The sequence below is a fragment of the Delphinapterus leucas genome, chromosome 14 (assembly GCF_059928025.1).
Source record: "Delphinapterus leucas isolate spDelLeu-1000000601 "Yukka" chromosome 14, BTC_Dleu_Yukka2, whole genome shotgun sequence".
Lineage (NCBI taxonomy): Eukaryota > Metazoa > Chordata > Mammalia > Artiodactyla > Monodontidae > Delphinapterus > Delphinapterus leucas.
The window spans coordinates 38,299,695-38,318,827 of record NC_143142.1 but is presented as its reverse complement, the minus strand read 5'-3'; the positions used below and the strand labels follow the sequence as shown (position 1 = coordinate 38,318,827).

The 19,133-nt window shown below is 37.6% G+C and overlaps 1 protein-coding gene across 14 annotated transcripts in view; it reads left to right on the top strand.

Annotated features, from left to right (window-relative positions):
* Nucleotides 1-19,133, top strand: part of ESCO1 (establishment of sister chromatid cohesion N-acetyltransferase 1) — a 93,395-nt gene that overhangs the window by 16,160 nt on the left and 58,102 nt on the right. For 9 of the 14 annotated variants that reach the window (XR_016387598.1, XR_016387600.1, XR_016387599.1 and 6 more), the window contains exon 2: nucleotides 11,333-17,579. Coding sequence is in view for 8 of the 14 variants with exons in the window: in XM_089894975.1 (XP_089751101.1) it covers nucleotides 16,029-17,579 (1,551 nt within the window). In the remaining 6 variants the exon portion in view is untranslated. The remainder of the gene's footprint in view (nucleotides 1-11,332; nucleotides 17,580-19,133) is intronic. The other 5 variants (XM_022586803.3, XM_089894972.1, XM_089894970.1 and 2 more) reach the window with 5 other exon arrangements.

Genomic DNA, 19,133 nt, shown 5'->3' with positions numbered 1-19,133 from the left:
AAAATATTTGCACATCATATATCTGAAAATACATGATGAATTCATATAACTCAATAAATAGCAAAAAAAAAACAGTTCAAATAAAAAATGGGCAGAAGATCTGAATGGAATTCTTCCAAGGAAGACATACAGAGAGTTAACAGGAACATGAAAAGATGCTCAGAATCACTAACCATTAGGGAGATGCAAATCAAAATCACAATGCTATATTACCTCATACCTGTTAGAATGGCTGATATCAAAAAGACAAGAAATAAAAAGTGTTGGCAAGGATGTGGAGAAAAGGGAACCCTTGTGTACTGTTAGTGGAAATGGAAATTGGTGCAGCCACTATGGAAAGCAGTATGGAGGTTCCTTAAAAAATTAAAAATAGAACTGCCATATGATCCAGCAATTCCACTTCTGGGTATTTACCTGAAGAAAATGAAAAACACTACCTCAAAAAGATATATGTACCCCCATGTTCATTGCAGTGTTATTTGCAATAGCCAAGTTATGGAAACAATCTAAGTGTTCATCCATGGATGAATTTTTTTACATCAAAGGACTCTTATCAAAAATGTGAAAAGACAGCCAATAGAATTGGAGAAAAATATTTGTGGTTCATACATCTGATGAGAGTCTAATATCCAGGTAAAAAACTGTTTCAACTCAATGATAAAAGGAAAAATGACCAAATTTTTAAAATGAGGAAAGGGTTCAAATAGACATTTCTCCAGAGAAGAAATACAGATGGCCAATAAGCACATGAAAAGATGCTCAACGTAATTACTCATTAGGAAAATACAAATTAAAACTTCACTGAGATACTACTTTACACCTAAAAGGATAACAAAAATTTTAAAAATTAATAATAAATGCTAACAGGGTTGTAGAGAAATTGGAACCCACACACATAGCTGGTGGGAATGTAAAATGTTGCAGCTGATTTGGAAAACAGTCCCTCAGAAGTTAAACACAGAGTTTCCATATGGTCCAATGGTTATATTCTTAGGTATATACCCAGGAAACTTGAAAACATGTTCACATAAAAACTCCTTCAGGATTATTCATAGCATTATTTATGATAGCCAAAAAGTAGAAACAGCCCATCTAACAATCCGTCAACTGATGGATAGGCAAACAAAATGTGATATATTTATACAGTGGAATAGTATTTAGCCGTAAAGCACAAGATATTACTGAAACATGCTGCAACCCTGCTTGAACCTTGAAAACATTACGTTAAGTGAAAGAAGCCTACCACAAAAGGCCACATGTATTTATGATTTCATTTATATGAAACATCCAGAATAGCCAAATTCATAAAGACAGAAAGTGGATTTGTAATTGCCAGGGACTGGAAGGGGGGTGAGAAATAAGAGAATGACTGCTAATGGGTTTGGGGTGGCAAAAATATTCTGGAACTACTGGCAATTGTTGTACAACTCTGAATATACTAAAACCTACTAAATTGTACACTATAAATAGGTGAATTTTATAGTCCTATCTCAAATTACATCTCAATTATAAAAAAATTTTTTTTTTCTGACCACACAACGTAGCTTAGTTCCTCATCCAGGGATTGAACCCAGGCCCTCAGCAGTGAGAGCACGGAGTCTTAACTACTGGACTGCCACGGAATTCCCGAATATAAAATGGTTTTAAAAAAATCACTTTAAACTTAAAAATATATTGGGTGATGTAATCTAAATATTTTAATGATTAAAATTTGAGTATATTTTATTATAATGTACTGTTGGGAAATTGGATGTACTCTTCTTAAATTCTCAGGTACTTTCTAACATATGTCTTGTAAATTATCTTTCTATATAAATGTTATTGTGGGTTTTTTGAAGTGATCATTTTATGTTGTTTATTTATTTTTTTATTTTTGGTTGTGTTGGGTCATCGTTGCTACATGCAGGCTTTCTCTAGTTGTGGCGAGTGGGGGCTGCTCTTTGTTGCGGAGCACAGGCTCTAGGCGCGTGGGCTTCAGTAGTTGTGGCACGTGGGCTCAGTAGTTGTGACTCGTGGGCTCTAGAGCTCAGGCTTAGTAGTTGTGGTGCACGGGCTTAGTTGCTCACCGGCATGTGGGATCTTCCTAGACCAGGGATAGAACCCATGTCTCCTGCATTGGCAGGCGGATTCTTAACCACTGTGCCACCAGGGAAGTCCCATGTTAAGTGTGATTATTGTTTTTTGGCCCCAGTATTGATTTTATTAGAATTCTATTAATAAGTTGGCTCTGGGTTGTGGAGGGATCTTGTCAGTTTGTTAACAGGTTAGAGAATGCATTTCAGTCCTTGATTGCAAGATTTTATTTAATAGAAAGGGATGTTGTTAAATTGTATAATGCTAGGTTGATAATGATTTAACACGTAGGGCAAACTAAAGTGAAGTGATCCTTAGCATACCTGAACAGGTGAGTGACAAGTACTGCAGATCTGTGTATCAGTTAACCTTTTTTTTATGGTAGGTCCCAACTGCCAAATGTTAAAATATTTAGAAATTGCGAGGAAAAGAAGTAAAGTAAGGTAATTCATCATTTTTAAAATTAAAATTCTTGGCGCTAAAGTAATAAAGGAAATTAAATGAGTTTTCTGTTTTTTCAAGTTATTGTACCTCTGAGGCTTAATCTTGGGTAAATGTGGAGCTTCCCAGAAAATTTAACTGCAATATGTATTAATCAGTTATTGCTGAATGAGAAACTGCCCTACAGCTCAGTGGTTTAAAACAGCAGTTATTTTTCTTTATATATCTGTAGAGCTGCTGTGGGTTAGGTGACTTAGGCTTAGCTGTGGGTGTGTGGGTGGGCTTTAATTCTCCCTGTGGGTTGGGCTTGGCACCTCATTTGGGGTTTGGCCCAGTCTTACTGTTTGTGTTTCTTCTGGGGCCTAGGCTGAAGGGGCAGCATCTACCTGCTGAAACTCTTCTCGTGGTGATGACAGAGGTAACAAGAGGGCAAGACCAACTGCACAAAGATATTTCAAACCTCTGTTTGCATACTTTCTGCTAACACCCCATTGGCCATATCATCAGATGCAAGGCTATGGGGGCAGGAGAGTATGCTCTGTCCACCATGAGGCCAAAGTAAGACATATGGTCAAGCTAAGCATCTGATGGGAAGGAAAATAATATACTCCTTACATGGAGGTGGGGTTTCGGATAGAAGGTAGTGGTTATTTTTAAGAAAAACCAAATCTATTATACAGTATAAAAAATGAGATGGGGCTTCCCTGATGGCACAGTGGTTGAGAGTCCGCCTGACGATGCAGGGGACACGGGTTCGTGCCCTGGTCCGGGAAGATCCCACATACCGCGGAGCGGCTGGGCCCGTGCACCATGGCCGCTGAGCCTGCGCGTCCGGAGCCTGTGCTCTGCAACGGGAGAGGCCACAACAGTGAGAGGCCTGTGTACCGCAAAAAAAAAAAAAAAAAAAAAAAAAAAAAGATGGTGACCATACTGAGTTGCATGATTTTTGTATGTCAAGTGAAAAATCGTCACTAGGCCATTGTTTAGTTAGTCTAGTTTAGTCTAAGTTTTTTTGTTTTTTTCTTTGCATCTTTATTGGAGTATAATTGCTGTACAATGGTGTGTTAGTTTCTGCTTTATAACAAAGTGAATCAGTTATACATATACATATGTTCCCATATCTCTTCCCTCTTGAGTCTCTCTCCCTCCCACCCCTCCAGGCGGTCACAAAGCACCAAGCTGATCTCCCTGTGCTATGCGGCTGCTTCCTATTAGCTATCTACCTTACGTTTGGTAGTGTATATATGTCCATGCCTCTCTCTCGCTTTGTCACAGCTTACCCTTCCCCTTCCCCATATCCTCAAGTCCATTCTCTAGTAGATCTGTGTCTTTTTTCCTGTCTTACCCCTAAGTTCTTCATGACATTTTTTTTTTCTTAAATTCCGTATAGATGTGTTAGCATACGGTATTTGTTTTTCTCTTTCTGACTTCACTCTGTGTGACAGACTCTAGGTCTATCCACCTCATTACAAATAGCTCAATTTCGTTTCTTTTTATGGCTGAGTAATATTCCATTGTATATATGTGCCACATCTTCTTTATCCATTCATTTGATGATGGACACTTAGGTTGTTTCCATCTCCGGGTTATTGTAAATAGAGTTGCAATGAACATTTTGGTACATGACTCTTTTTGAATTATGGTTTTCTCAGGGTATATGCCCAGTAGTGGGATTGCTGGGTCATATGGTAGTTCTATTTGTAGTTTTTTAAGGAACCTCCATACTGTTCTCCATAGTGGCTGTACCAATTCACATTCCCACCAGCAGTGCAAGAGTATTCCCTTTTCTCCACACCCTCCCCAGCATTTATTGTTTCTAGATTTTTTGATGATGGCCATTCTGACTGGTGTGAGATGATATCTCATTGTAGTTTTGATTTGCATTTCTCTAATGATTAATGGAGTTGAGCATTCTTTCATGTGTTTGTTGGTAGTCTGTATATTTTCTTTGGAGAAATGTCTATTTAGGTCTTCTGCCCATTTTTGGATTGGGTTGTTTGTTTTTTTGTTATTGAGCTGCATGAGCTGCTTATAAATTTTGGAGATTAATCCTTTGTCAGTTGCTTCATTTGCAAATATTTTCTCCCATTCTAAGGGTTGTCTTTTGGTCTTGTTTATGGTTTCCTTTGCTGTGCAAAAGCTTTGAAGTTTCATTAGGTCCCATTTGTTTATTTTTGTTTTTATTTCCATTTCTCTAGGAGGTGGGTCAAAAAGGATCTTGCTGTGATTTATGTCAGAGTGTTCTGCCTATGTTTTCCTCTAAGAGTTTGGCAGTGTCTGGCCTTACATTTAGGTCTTTAATCCATTTTGAGCTTATTTTTGTGTACGGTGTTAGGGAGTGATCTAATCTCATACTTTTATATGTACCTGTCCAGTTTTCCCAGCACCACTTATTGAAGGGGCTGTCCTTTCTCCACTGTACATTCCTGCCTCCTTTATCAAAGATAAGGTGACCATATGTGCGTGGGTTTATCTCTGGGCTTTCTATCCTGTTCCATTGATCTATCTTTCTGTTTCTGTGCCAGTACCATACTGTCTTGATTACTGTAGCTTTGTAGTATAGTCTGAAGTCAGGGAGCCTGATTCCTCCAGCTCCGTTTTTCGTTCTCAAGATTGCTCTGGCTATTCGGGGTCTTTTGTGTTTCCATACAAATTGTGAAATTTTTTTGTTCTAGTTCTGTGAAAAATGCCAGTGGTAATTTAATAGGGATTGCATTGAATCTGTAGATTGCTTTGGTAGTGTAGTCATTTTCACAATGTTGATTCTTCCAATCCAAGAACATGGTATATCTCTCCATCTATTTGTATCATCTTTAATTTCTTTCATCAGTGTCTTATAGTTTTCTGCATACAGGTCTTTTGTCTCCTTAGGTAGGTTTATTCCTAGATATTTTACTCTTTTTGTTGCAGTGGTAAATGGGAGTGTTTTCTTGATTTCACTTTCAGATTTTTCATCATTAGTGTATAGGAATGCCAGAGATTTCTGTGCACTAATTTTGTATCCTTCTACTTTACCACATTCATTGATTAGCTCTAGTAGTTTTCTGGTGGCATATTTAGGATTCTCTATGTATAGTATCATGTCATCTGCAAACAGTGACAGCTTTACTTCTTCTTTTCCGATTTGGATTCCTTTTATTTCCTTTTCTTCTCTTATTGCTGTGGCTAAAACTTCCAAAACTATGTTGAATAAGAGTGGTGAAAGTGGGCAGCCTTGTCTTGTTCCTGATCTTAGTGGAAATGCTTTCAGTTTTTCACCATTGAGGATGATGTAGGCTGTGCGTTTGTCATATATGGCCTTTATTATGTTGAGGAAAGTTCCCTCTATGCCTACTTTCTGCAGGGTTTTTATCATAAATGGGTGTTGAATTTTGTCGAAAGCTTTCTCTGCATCTATTGAGATGATCATGTGGTTTTTCTCCCTCAATTTGTTAATATGGTGTATCACATTGATTGATTTGCGTATATTGAAGAATCCTTGCATTCCTGGAATAAACCCCACTTGATCATGGTGTATGATCCTTTTAATGTGCTGTTGGATTCTGTTTGCTAGTATTTTGTTGAGGATTTTTGCATCTATGTTCATCAGTGATATTGGCCTGTAGTATTCTTTCTTTGTGACATCCTTATCTGGTATTTTGGTATCAAGGTGATGGTGGCCTTGTAGAATGAGTTTGGGAGTGTTCCTCCCTCTGCTATATTCTGGAAGAGTTTGAGAAGGATAGGTGTTAGCTGTTCTCTAAATGTTTGATAGAACTTGCCTGTGAAGCCATCTGGTCCTGGGCTTTTGTTTGTTGGAAGATTTTTTAATCACAGTTTCAATTTCAGTGCTTGTGATTGGTCTGTTCATATTTTCTATTTCTTCCTGATTCAATCTTGGCAGGTTGTGCATTTCTAAGAATTTGTCCATTTCTTCCAGGTTGTCTATTTTATTGGTATAGAGTTGCTTGTAGTAATCTCTCATGATCTTTTGTATTTCTGCAGTGTCAGTTGTTACTTTTCCTTTTTCATTTCTAATTCTATTGATTTGAGTCTTCTCCCTCTTTTTCTTGGTGAGTCTGGCTAATGGTTTATCAATTTTGTTTATCTTCGCAAAGAACCAGCTTTTAGTTTTATTGATCTTTGCTATCGTTTCCTTCATTTCTTTTTTATTTATTTCTGATCTGATCTTTATGATTTCTTTCCTTCTGCTAACTTTGGGGTTTTTTTGTTCTTCTTTCTCTAATTGCTTTAAGTGCAAGGTTAGGTTGTTTATTCGAGATGTTTCCTGTTTCTTAAGGTAGGATTGTATTGCTATAAACTTCCCTCTTAGAACTGCTTTTGCTGCATCCCATAGGTTTTGGGTCATCGTGTCTCCATTGTCATTTGTTTCTAGGTATTTTTTGATTTCCTGTTTGATTTCTTCAGTGATTACTTCGTTATTAAGTAGTGTATTGTTTAGCCTCCATGTGTTTGTATTTTTTACAGACCTTTTACTGTAATTGATATCTAGTCTCATAGCATTGTGGTCGGAAAAGATACTTGATACAATTTCAATTTTCTTAAATTTACCAAGCCTTGATTTGTGACCGAAGATATGATCTATCCTGGAGAATGTTCCATGAGCACTTGAGAAAAATGTGTATTCTGTTGTTTTTGGATGGAATGTCCTATAAATATCAATTAAGTCCATTTTGTTTAATGTATCATTTAAAGCTTGTTTCCTTATTGATTTTCATTTTGGATGATCTGTCCATTGGTGAAAGTGGGGTGTTAAAGTCCCCTACTATGACTGTCGATTTCCCCTTTTATGGCTGTTAGTATTTGCCTTATGTATTGAGGTGCTCCTATGTTGGGTGCATAAATATTTACAATTGATATATTTTCTTCTTGGATCGATCCCTTGATCATTCTGTAGTGTCCTTCTTTGTCTCTTGTAATAGTCTTTATTTTAAAGTCTATTTTGTCTGATATGAGAATTGCTACTCCAGCTTTCTTTTGGTTTCCATTTGCATGGAATGTCTTTTTCCATCCCCTTACTTTCAGTGTGTATGTGTCTCTAGGTCTGAAGTGGGTCTCTTGTAGACAGTATATATATGGGTCTTGTTTTTGTATCCATTCTGCCAATCTGTGTCTTTTGGTGGGAGCATTTAGTCCATTTACATTTAAGGTAATTATCGATATGTATGTTCCTATTCCCATTTTCTTAATTGTTTTGGGTTCGTTATTGTAGGTCTTTTCCTTCTCTTGTGTTTCTTGCCTAGAGAAGTTCCTTCAGCATTTGTTGTAAAGCTGGTTTGGTGGTGCTGAACTCTCTGAGCTTTTGCTTGTCTGTAAAGGTTTTAATTTCTCCATCAAATCTGAATGAGATCCTTGCTGGGTAGAGTAATCTTGGTTGCAGGCTTTTCTCCTTCATCACTTTAAATATGTCCTGCCAGTCCCTTCTGGCTTGCAGAGTTTCTGCTGGAAGATCAGCTGTTAACCTTATGGGGATTCCCTTGTGTGTTATTTGTTGTTTTACCCTTGCTCCTTTTTTTTTTTTTTTTTTTGTGGTATGCGGGCCTCTCACTGTTGTGGCCTCTCCCGTTGCGGAGCACAGGCTCCGGACGCGCAGGCTCAGCGGCCATGGCTCACGGGCCCAGCCGCTCCATGGCATGCGGGATCTTCCAGGACCAGGGCACGAACCCATGTCCCCTGCATCGGCGGGTGGACCCTCAACCACTGCGCCACCAGGGAAGCCCCCCTTGCTGCTTTTAATATGTTTTCTTTGTATTTAATTTTTGACAGTTTGATTAATATGTGTCTTGGTGTGTTTCTTCTTGGATTTATCCTGTATGGGACTCTCTGTGCTTCCTGGACTTGATTAACTATTTCCTTTTCCATATTAGGGAAGTTTTCAACTATAATCTCTTCAAATATTTTCTCAGTCCCTTTCTTTTTCTCTTCTTCTTCTGGAACCCCTATAATTCGAATGTTGGTGCATTTAATGATTTAATGTTGTCCCAGAGGTCTCTGAGACTGTCCTCAGTTCTTTTCATTCTTTTTTCTTTATTCTGCTGTGCAGTAGTTATTTCCACTATTTTGTCTTCCAGGTCACTTATCCGTTCTTCTGCCACAGTTATTCTGCTATTGATCCCATCTAGAGTATTTTTCATTTCATTTATTGTGTTGTTCATCGTTGTTTGTTTCATCTTTAGTTCTTCTAGGTCCTTGTTAAATGTTTCTTGCATTTTGTGCATTCTATTTCCACGATTTTGGATCATCTTTACTATCATTATTCTGAATTCTTTTTCAGGTAGACTACCTATTTCCTCTTTATTTGTTAGGTCTGGTGGGTTTTTATCTTGCTCCTTCATCTGCTGTGTGTTTTTCTGTCTTCTCATTTTGTGTATCTTACTGTGTTTGGAGTCTCCTTTTTGCAGGCTGCAGGTTCGTAGTTCCCGTTGTTTTTGGTGTCTGTCCCCAGTGGCTGAGGTTGGTTCAGTGGGTTGTGTAGGCTTCCTGTTGGAGGGGACTAGTGCCTGTGTTCTGGTGGATGAGGCTGGATCTTGTCTTTCTGGTGGGCAGGTCCACGTCTGGTGGTGTGTTTTTGGGTGCCTGTGGACTTACTATGATTTTAGGCAGCCTCTCAGCTAATGGGTGGGGTTGTGTTCCTGTCTTGCTAGTTGTTTGGCATAGGGTGTCCAGCACTGTAGCTTGCTGGTCGTTGAGTGAAGCTGGGTGCTGGTGTTGAGATGGAGATCTCTGGGAGATTTTCACCATTTGATATTATGTGGAGCTGGGAGGTCTCTTGTGGACCAGTGTCCTGAAGTTGGCTCTCCAACCTCAGAGGCACAGCACTGACCCCTGGCTGCAGCACCAAGAGCCTTACATCCACACGGCTGAGAATAAAAGGGAGAAAAAGTAGAAAGAAATAATTAGAAGAAAGAAAGAAATAAAGAAGGAAAAGGAAGGAAGGAAGATGGAAAGAAGGAACGAAAGGAGAGAGGGAGGGAGGAAGGAGGGAAGGAAGCAAAAAAAGAAAGAAAGATTAAAGTGAAAAAAAATAAAGTAAGAAAATATAAAAAAGTTATTAAAATAAAAATTAAGAAAAAAATTTTAAAAAAACGGACGGATAGAATCCTAGGACAAATGGTGGAAGCAAAGCTATACAGAGAAAATCTTACACAGAAGCATACACACTCACAAAAAGAGGAAAAGGGGAAAAAATCATAAATCTTGCTCTCAAAGTCCACCTCCTCAATTTGGGATGATTCGTTGTCTAAAGGAGGGAGGGAGGAAGGAAGGAAGGAAGGAAAGAAAGAAAGAGAAAGAAAGAAAGAAAGAAGATAAAGTAAAATAAAATAAAGTTATTAAAATAAAAAATAATTATTAAAAAAATTTTTTAAAAAAACAAATAAATACGGATGGATAGAACCCTAGGACAAATGGTGGAAGCAAAGCTATACAGACAAAATCTCAGACAGAAGCATACACATACACAGAAAAAGAGGAAAAGGGGAAAAAATCATAAATCTTGCTCTCAAAGTCCACCTCCTCAATTTGGGATGATTCGTGTCTATTCATGTATTCCACAGATGCAGGGTACATCAAGTTGATTGTGGAGCTTTAATCCGCTGCTTCTGAGGCTGCTGGGAGAGATTTCCCTTTCTTTTCTTTGTTCTCACAGCTCCCAGGGGCTCAGTTTTGCATTTGGCCATGCCTCTGCGTGTAGGAGGGCGTCTGTTCTTCGCTCAGACAGGACCGGGTTAAAGAAGCAGCTGCTTTGGGGACTCTGGCTCACTCAGGCCGGGGGGAGGGACGGGCATGGAGTGCTGGGCGAGCCTGCGGCCGCAGAGGCCGGCATGACGTTGCACCAGCCTGAGGCGCGCCGTGCATTCTCCCGGGGAAGTTGTCCCTGGATCCCGGGACCCTGGCAGTGGCGGGCTGCACAGGCTCCCTGGAAGGGGGGTGTAGATAGTGACCTGTGCTCGCACACAGGCTTCTTGGTGGCGGCAGCAGCAGCCTTAGCGTCTCATGCCCGTCTCTGGGATCCGCGCTTTTAGCCGCGGCTCGCGCCCGTCTCTGGAGCTCCTTTAAGCAGCGCTCTTAATCCCCTCTCCTCGCTCACCAGGAAAGAAAGAGGGAAGAAAAAGTCTCTTGCCTCTTTGGCAGGTCCAGACTTTTCCCCGGACTCCCTCCCGGCTAGCCGCTAGCCGTGGTGCACTAATCCCCTGCAGGCTGTGTTCACGCCGCCAGCCCCAGTCCTCTCCCTGCGCTCCGACCGAAGCCCGAGCCTCAGCTCCCAGCCCTGCCCGCCCCGGCGGGTGAGCAGACAAGCCTCGGGCTGGTAAGTGCTGGTCGGCACCGATCCTCTGTGCAGGAATTTCTCCGCTTTGCCCTCTGCATCCCTATTGATGTGCTCTCCTCCACGGCTCCAAAGCTTTCCCCCTCTGCCACCTGCAGTCTCCGCCCACGAAGGGGCTTCCTAGTGTGTGGAAACCTTTCCTCCTTCGCAGCTCCCTCCCACTGGTGCAGGTCCCGTCCCTATTCTTTTGTCTGTTTTTTCTTTTGCCCTACGCAGGTACGTGGGGAGTTTATTGCCTTTTGGGAGGTCTGAGGTCTTCCGTCAGCGTTCAGTAGGTGTTCTGTAGGAGTTGTTCCACGTGTAGATGTATTTCTGGTGTATCTGTGGGGAGGAAGGTGATCTCCATGTCTTACTCTTCCGCCATCTTCCTCTCATCCCTAAGTTGTTTTAATACTTAATAGACAGTTAATAGACAATACCATTTTTGTATTCTCATGTTTTTTTATAGATTGTTTTACTTTAGCTATAGAATTATTATTATTTTTTTTTAAGATTAACAACCAGAAAACACACAGTAAATTATTAGAAGCATCATTCCTTAGAAGCATCGTCCATCAACCTGAAGAAAAAAGTTATGTGATTTTCATTTCAGGAAGGTAAGTGGCCTGTACTATTACAGTTCAGTGCCTTCAAAGACAGTTGGTCAAGTATGCCAAATATATTTAATATATTCAGAGAAATGTAACTTTTTTTGACAAGATTATATGTTTACATAATAAAATGGGGTAGTTAGTGAAAAGGTTTTTTTTGTCACACTTCTCACACTTGGTCCCATAGTTCTCTTTCCCAGAAGTCTTCACTATTACTAGTTTCTTGTGTATCCTTCCATACCTTTTGTGTGCCTAAACAAGCATATGTTTCTATATCTTTCCTTCCTCCCACTGTCTCCCTTTTTTTCTTTTTACACAAAGGGAAGTACACCCTGTTATGCATCTTGCATTATTTGGCTTAACAGTGTTTCTCGGTTCTAGGTCCATATAAGTTACTTACAGTTCTATTTTTTAGACAGATTTATTAAAGCATAATTTATGTATAATAAAGTGCACCCTTTTAAAGTGTACAATTTGGTGGATTTTGACAGATTTACACACTCTTGGAACCACCATCATAATCAAGATAGAGATCATTTCCATTACCTCCAAAAGTCTATCTCTCCCTCCACTCCTGACCCCAGGCAGTGACTCATCTGCTTTCTGTTGCTGTAGATAAGTTTGCCTTTTCTAGAATTTCCAAAAAGTAGAATCATAGTTTGTATAGTCTTTGTGTCTAGCCTTTTTCATTCAGCATCATGATTGTGAAGTTCGTTCATGTGGTTCCAGTAGTTTGTTGCCTTTGATTGCAGAGTGTTCTGTTATGTTGACATACCACATTTTTGTTTATCCATTCACCCGACTTTTGGGTTGTTTTCAGATTTTGGTTATTGTACACAAAGCTGCTTTTAAGATTTTTGGACAAGTTTTTGTGTGGAATGAACAGTATTCCTTCCTAAAAAATCTTTGTTTACCTCAGAATCTCAAAGATTTTTGCCTTTTTTTTTCTTTTAGAGTTTTATAGTTTTACATTATGTCTGTGATCAGTCTCAACTTAGCTTTGTGTGTTGTGTGAGGTGTTGTTTTTTTTTTTTTCTACTTGGATATCCAGTAGTTCCAACACTGTTTTTTTCAGACGTTTCTTTCAACTGACCGTAAATGTATGGGTCTGTTTCTGGATTTTCTTCCATTGATCTCTGTGTCCCTTTGTCTTGATTACTGTAGCTTTTTAGTAAGTCTTGAAATCAGATAGTGTATTTTGAGTTTTTTTAAAAGGGCTTTGACTATTGTATGTGGATTTTTTTTTTTTTTTTTGCTTTTTCACATAAGTTTTAAAATCAGCTTGTCAGTTTCTGTATAAAAAGCCTGTGGGAATTTTGCCTGGAATTGAGTTGAATCTCATCTCTGCTTTGACATGATTGCATGATATAGTATGAGTGTATCATTAATTATAAAGCAGTTTATAATGATGGATGTTGTGGATTTTCAGTCTGTTGATCCAGTGTTCCAGTGAATTTTGTATTTACTTGTGTCTGTGCACTTGTGCAAGTATATCTGTAATATAAAGTCTTGAAAATGAAATTGTTTGATATTTAGCATTTATAATATAATATTGATTGATATTGACAAATTGTCCTGCATAGACATTGAATCACCTGCAGTAATATGAGAGTAACCTGTCACAAATCCTTGCTAAGACTGTTGTTAAACTTCTTGATCTTTTGCCAGTCTGATAGGTAAAAAATGGTATTTTGATTTGGTTCTAATTTGTTATTCTGTTATTATTTCACCAGCCATCTGTGGTTTACTTCCGGTGAATATATTATGGTGATAAGCTTATGCTGTTTCTTGCCAGTATTTTTCCCCCAGTTTTATCCCTCAAACTTGACTTCTGAATTTTGTGACAAGGCTTGAAAGCCTTTCCCACTCAAGACAAATACTAAAATTCTCCCAAGTTTTAATCTGTTTTTTATGGGGGGGGTTGTTTTATTTTTATTATTATTTTTGGCTGCACCGTGCAGTTCCCCAACTGGGGATTGAACCCGCGCCCTCGTCAGTGAAAGCGCAGAGTCCTAATCACTGGACCACCAGGGAATTCCCATGACAAACTTTTCAAAATCTTTATTTATCCATTGTGCTAGATGCTTTGACCCTTTTAATCTGGACACTCATGTCTTTTAATTATAGGAAAATTTCTTGAATTCTTGGTTTTTTTCAGTGCTTTTTCTCTGTTTTCTAAAACCAGAATTACTGGACTGTTCTGCATGGCTGGTCCTTTTTCTTCTCTTTTGTCTCCTATTTGCCACCTTGCTGTTTTTGTTCTGCTTTATAGGAGATCTCCTTACCTTTATCTTCTATTGCTTCTATTGACTTTTTAATTTCTTTAATATTAGTTTTAATTTTCAAGAGTTCCTTTTTGTACTGTGAATGTTCTTATATATTTGTTTCATGAATGAATTAACTTATTTTTAGTTTTTGTCTGTGCATTGTTTTTTTCTTCCAAGCTACTTCCTCCCTGTTTTTTTAAGGGTCTCCTCTTGTATGTGGTGATTTCTGGTTTTGCTCGTGGTTACAAGTGAGACACTAAAAACTAATTGGAAACTGTTTGGATGGTGGGTAGTCTCCTGCTGGTAGGCTGAGTGTGTGTATGTCTATGATTAATGACTGTGGGCCCTATCAGTATTTTTTAGGTCTTTTCTCTAGTTTTGTCAAATTCATTAGAAAATTATCTTTTAGTCTCCTTCCTAGAAGGCATAGGCTAGGCTGCTGTCCTCTGGGAATCTCTGAGTAGGCAAAGAGGGTTTGGGGTGGAAGGACTGGGTTTCAGTAATCAGTATGTGTACTGCTACTTACTCCCTCTGTTGTCGGTATGATTCTTCCTCCCTCAGCTGTGACTGTTGAGCCCACAGACCAAAGACCTTTTGTTTTACTCCTTCCAAAAATTTATACCAGTCTTTAGGGAGTGATGCAGGGGTAGTCTTCTGGGTGGTAGTAATTGGAAAGGCTGTGTGGCAGTCTTTCCCCTTTTGTGAGTCCCATTTTCCTCCCCATATCCCATCTCCTGGTACTGCCAATTTCTGCTTCTTGAGGGATTCTGTGGTTTACGTAGAGCTGCTTCTCACTTGGCTTTCCTCTGTTTCTAGTTTAAGATCAGGTTTTTTTTGAGTCTGGAGGTTAGTTATTTGTCCTTCTTTGTAGCTTCTGTACGTTTAATTTTTATCATCTACACTTTTGTTCTTCATCCTTTGAGTTTATGGTTTTGTCTTGCTTCGTTTTAATCTGTTGCTTTTTTTTTTTAGTGGGTATTACATGAGAGTAGAGGTAAATGTGTGTGTTTAAATCTGCCTTTTTTACTGTGTGTCACTGTTTTTCTATGAATATAGTTATTTATGTGTACTGTTTTTCCTCAAAATAGGATTTTACTTGCTTAACCATTATATGTCTATATTATGAATTGTTCTTTGTATTTTAAAACGTTTTTAAAAACATAAAATGGATTTCATCAATGAAATAGAAACGTTATGTTTCATTGGATGCATGTACCATAGTTTACTTCAGGTTAGAAATACTAAAATTAAGTGCTATGTGTAAACTGAACTCTGAAGCCTAATGGTAGGATAGGATAAAATTACGGAGTATAGATTAACATGTTGGTTAATAGATTTGATGAGATGTAAATGAATGATTACATCTTTGTACCTTTTAAACATTTTAAAATATTTTACTTTTAGGTGCTGTGTAATGTGTTGAAAGGAAATTATAAGGAATGATTTTGTCAAATTTTTATGAGTTATGGTGGCTGAAAGATCAATTCTTTCTTGTGGGAAAGGAAATGTAAGTAACCTCAAGGAATAGATTGATTTTCAACTATTCTATGCTTACATGAGACAGGTTTTCCATTATTTATAAGACTGTGCTTGGGATACTTTTTTCTGTTAGCCTTATGTATACAGACTAAATAATTCAAAAAGAGAAGTTAGAGTTTATGTAAGTCATGGTTATTTCTGTATAGTATCAGCATTGCTAAATTTCTTGAATTGTACAAAATTTAATTTTTATTTTTTTATTTTTCCAGAAATGGCAGCACAAAAGGAAATCTATATTAATAGACTGTTTTATTAAACGGAAGTGGTTATATAAGAACTTTAAACGAACAGACTCAACAAACAAGGAAAGAAACGTGTTAACTGTAAGACATGTTTCCAATGACTCAAAGTCCAATAACTGTAGACTTCAGAAGAAAAAAGTTTTCAAAAACTTTGTCAAAACAGACAGGTCAGTGATAAATAACTCCTCCAGTAATAGGGCTAGGCCTGAAAACTGATATTAATTGAATAAAATTAACAAAGTAGATCAAACTTGAATTAAAATTTTTTCATAAAAAGTTCTGAAAATATCAGATTAGATTTAAATTTTCCTCAAATTTCTATTGCCTCATCCAAAGTAAAGCAAATATCTTTCAGCCTTCATGCCAGCTTTTCTCATGTCATAAGGATGACAGAAATCTTCGCAAACTAGTATTTTTGTTGAAAATGTATATCAGTTTCAGTTGATTTTTAATACCTGCTGCTCAGTAATAATACTAGACATTCAACATTTACAACTACCAGGACACAAAATCTCAAAAACTACTCAGAAAAGGAGGACCTTACTCAGGAATGATGTCCATTCAGGAGAAATCAAAAGAAAATTCCTCCAGTGTTATTAAAAAGAGTGAAGATAAGAATCTAGAAACACAAATTCAAGGTTCTCAAAAGAATCTAGTAAAAAAATCAGGTCCAAAGGAAGGTATAAAATCACTGGTTAAATCTTCCAATGAAAGTAAAGTCAATCAGCCTGATGAATTAGGAACATGCATGAGCACAAGGTCAGCATCCAGTGATAAAAAAGCTAGTAAACCTATTAATAAAAATATGGTGACTGTAAAGGGACATTCACAACAAGAATCTACAAAGCAGAAGAAATTATCTCAGAAAAAGTCAGTGCACAAAACCCCTAAATCAAATGAACAGCTTAATCGGAGATCACAAAGACTACAACAGTTAACAGAGGTTTCAACAAGGTCTCTGCGTAATAGAGACATTCAGGGTCAAGTTCAAGCAGTTAAACAGAGTTTGCCACCAACAAAAAAAGAGCACCGTAGCAATACTAAGAGTAAATCTAATAAAGTTAAAACAAATCAGAAACACGTGAAAAGAAAAGTGCTGGAAATAAAGTCTGATTCTAAAGAGGATGAAAATTCTGTAACTAACGAAGTAATAAATTCCCCAAAAGGAAAAAAACGCAAAGTAGAGCATCCGACAGCTTATACTTGTAGTTCTCAGTGCATAAAAGTATCTGAAAAGTGTCTTCAGAAGAATACTAGAAAAGAGGAAACAAAATCTGTGCCTGTAACTTCTTCTGAGATAAAAAGATCAAAAGTGGCTACTTCAGTGGTCTCTAAAAAGAATGAGATGAAGGAGTCAGTTCATACACAAGTGAATACTAGTGCAAAATCCCAAAAAAGTCCACAGCCATCAGTGCCTGAACAAAGTATAGATAATGAGCTGGAGCAAGCAGGAAAGAGCAAACGAGGGAGCATTCTCCAGCTCTGTGAAGAAATTGCTGGTGAAATTGAGTCAGATACTGTAGAGGTAAAAAAGGAATCTTCACAAGTGGAAATTGTAAAGGAGGAGAAGCCTACAGAAATAAAATTGGAAGAGACTGATACTGAAAGACAAATACTTCATCAGAAGGAAACAAGTCAGGATGTTCAGTGTAATCGTTTCTTCCCCAGTAGAAAAACAAAGCCTGTGAAATGTATTCTAAATGGAATAAACAACTCAACTAAAAAGAACTCCAACTGGACTAAAATTAAGCTCTCAAAATTTAACTCTGTGCAGCAGAATAAATTAGACTCTCAATTTTCCCCTAAATTGTGCTTATTACGACCCAGTTTTTCACTGCCTGCATTAGAAATGCATCATCCAGTGACTCAAAGTACATTTTTAGGGTCAAAACCACATGATGATAAAAATAAAGCTTGCCAGCAGGAAGAAATGAAAGAAATTAATTCTGAAGAAGTTAAACTTAATGATATTACAGTTGACATTAATAAAACCCCCAAAAAGCCTCCTGAAAATTGTTGTTTGGGTAATCAGATAAAACCACCTCCTGATCAGCCATTGGATAACCAGAAGAAAGATTCTTTTGAATCAACGCCAGATAAGGTAATGTATTTTCATCATGTACATAGAGGTGTCTGAGTACTTTCTGATAAGATTTAAGTGTTTACAACATATTTTAACTTAAGAATTAAGTTGTAAAATGTTAAGGAATTCTGTTTTATTAACCCAATCTTGTAGTGAGTGATAGAACTTACGCCTTTAGATGTTTCATTTACATGAATGCTTGTCATTGTTTCCTTATTTTCACCCTTCATTTTAATTTTATGTGAAGCATAAACCTGTTGAAGTCTAGCTTTTCTTTTTCCTTTAACACACTGATTTGTTTCCTTTTTCTATTAATTGTAACCACAGAAACTATGTTTCATAGTGAGTGACTAAAATGTAGAACTTGAAGTTGGGCCCAATTCTGAAGTTGGGCCCAATTCTGACCAAGTTGTTAAAATTAATTTCAGCTGGCCCAAATCAACTTTCCGCACCTGATAAAATTTAAAAATTAAACATTTCTAATAGTAGAGATGCCTTTTGGTTTGACTTGTGTGGCCGTTTTAAAAATTGGCAAATAAAATGTCTGAAAGATGTAAATAATTCAGACCTCAGGCTAAGAATAAAATTGTAGTGGCCAAGAATTTTTAAAATGGAAAAGTAAATTGAAAAACAGAACCTAAATAGCTGGAAGAAACTTGAATGATTATCTGAGAAGTAGTTTTGAAACCTTGTAAAAGCAGCTGAGCCCATTTCTTTCCAAATTAAATCATAGGTAAAATACCAATATGTAAAAGCAATAGGCAGAAATTTTATGTGTGTCAAACTTTAGCGCTGTATAATACTGATTTTTAGAACTCCACCCATTTGTTTTAGTTATTTAATTTTATAATGAGAAAGCTGAAAGCAATAGAGGAATGTGGGTTAGGTCACATGTTTGGTTGTGCAAATAGATTTGAATTCAGGTGTTCTGATTCTCAGCCCATCATTCTTTCTACAGTGAGATACTCTGAATGTTAGAAGATCATTTGAGAAAAAAATCGTGGGTAGAGAAGAAAGTCAAGTCACCTTAAAGTTTTAGGAGTGATTTAAAGTTCTCTTTTGAGGCATTTGGGTCTAGAAGCAAATTTGAGTAAGGAGTCAGGGCTTGTGTCAGAAGCCCCGAAAATAGATTATTGGCTACTCTCGTGGACTAAAATGGAAAGAACTTAAAGGGAACAGATACAATGTGGTACTCTTAGATTTTATTTTCTGTGCAAACGTGAATGAAAGCATCAATTAGAAGACAATTATTCAAATAGTGATAGTAATTAAAGTAAGTAGTGAGTGGTAGAATGAATAATAAGTGTGGCCTCTTGCAGACACAGAGTGGCTTTCTCTTCAGGGTGTGCTTTTGTCAAAAATTGACAGCTACGCTCCAGGTGTAGTTGCAGAGTGGATCTTTTAACTCCTTGCTGCATAAGTGCCTGTCAAAACTCAGAAGGCAGATAGTTTATGGGGAATATATTGAGAAATAGGAAATCCATTCCTTTGGACTAACTACTAGAATAGAGATATTTAGTTAGACTACATTATTTTGATCTTCTATAATGCTGCTTTTACTGAGATGTGCTT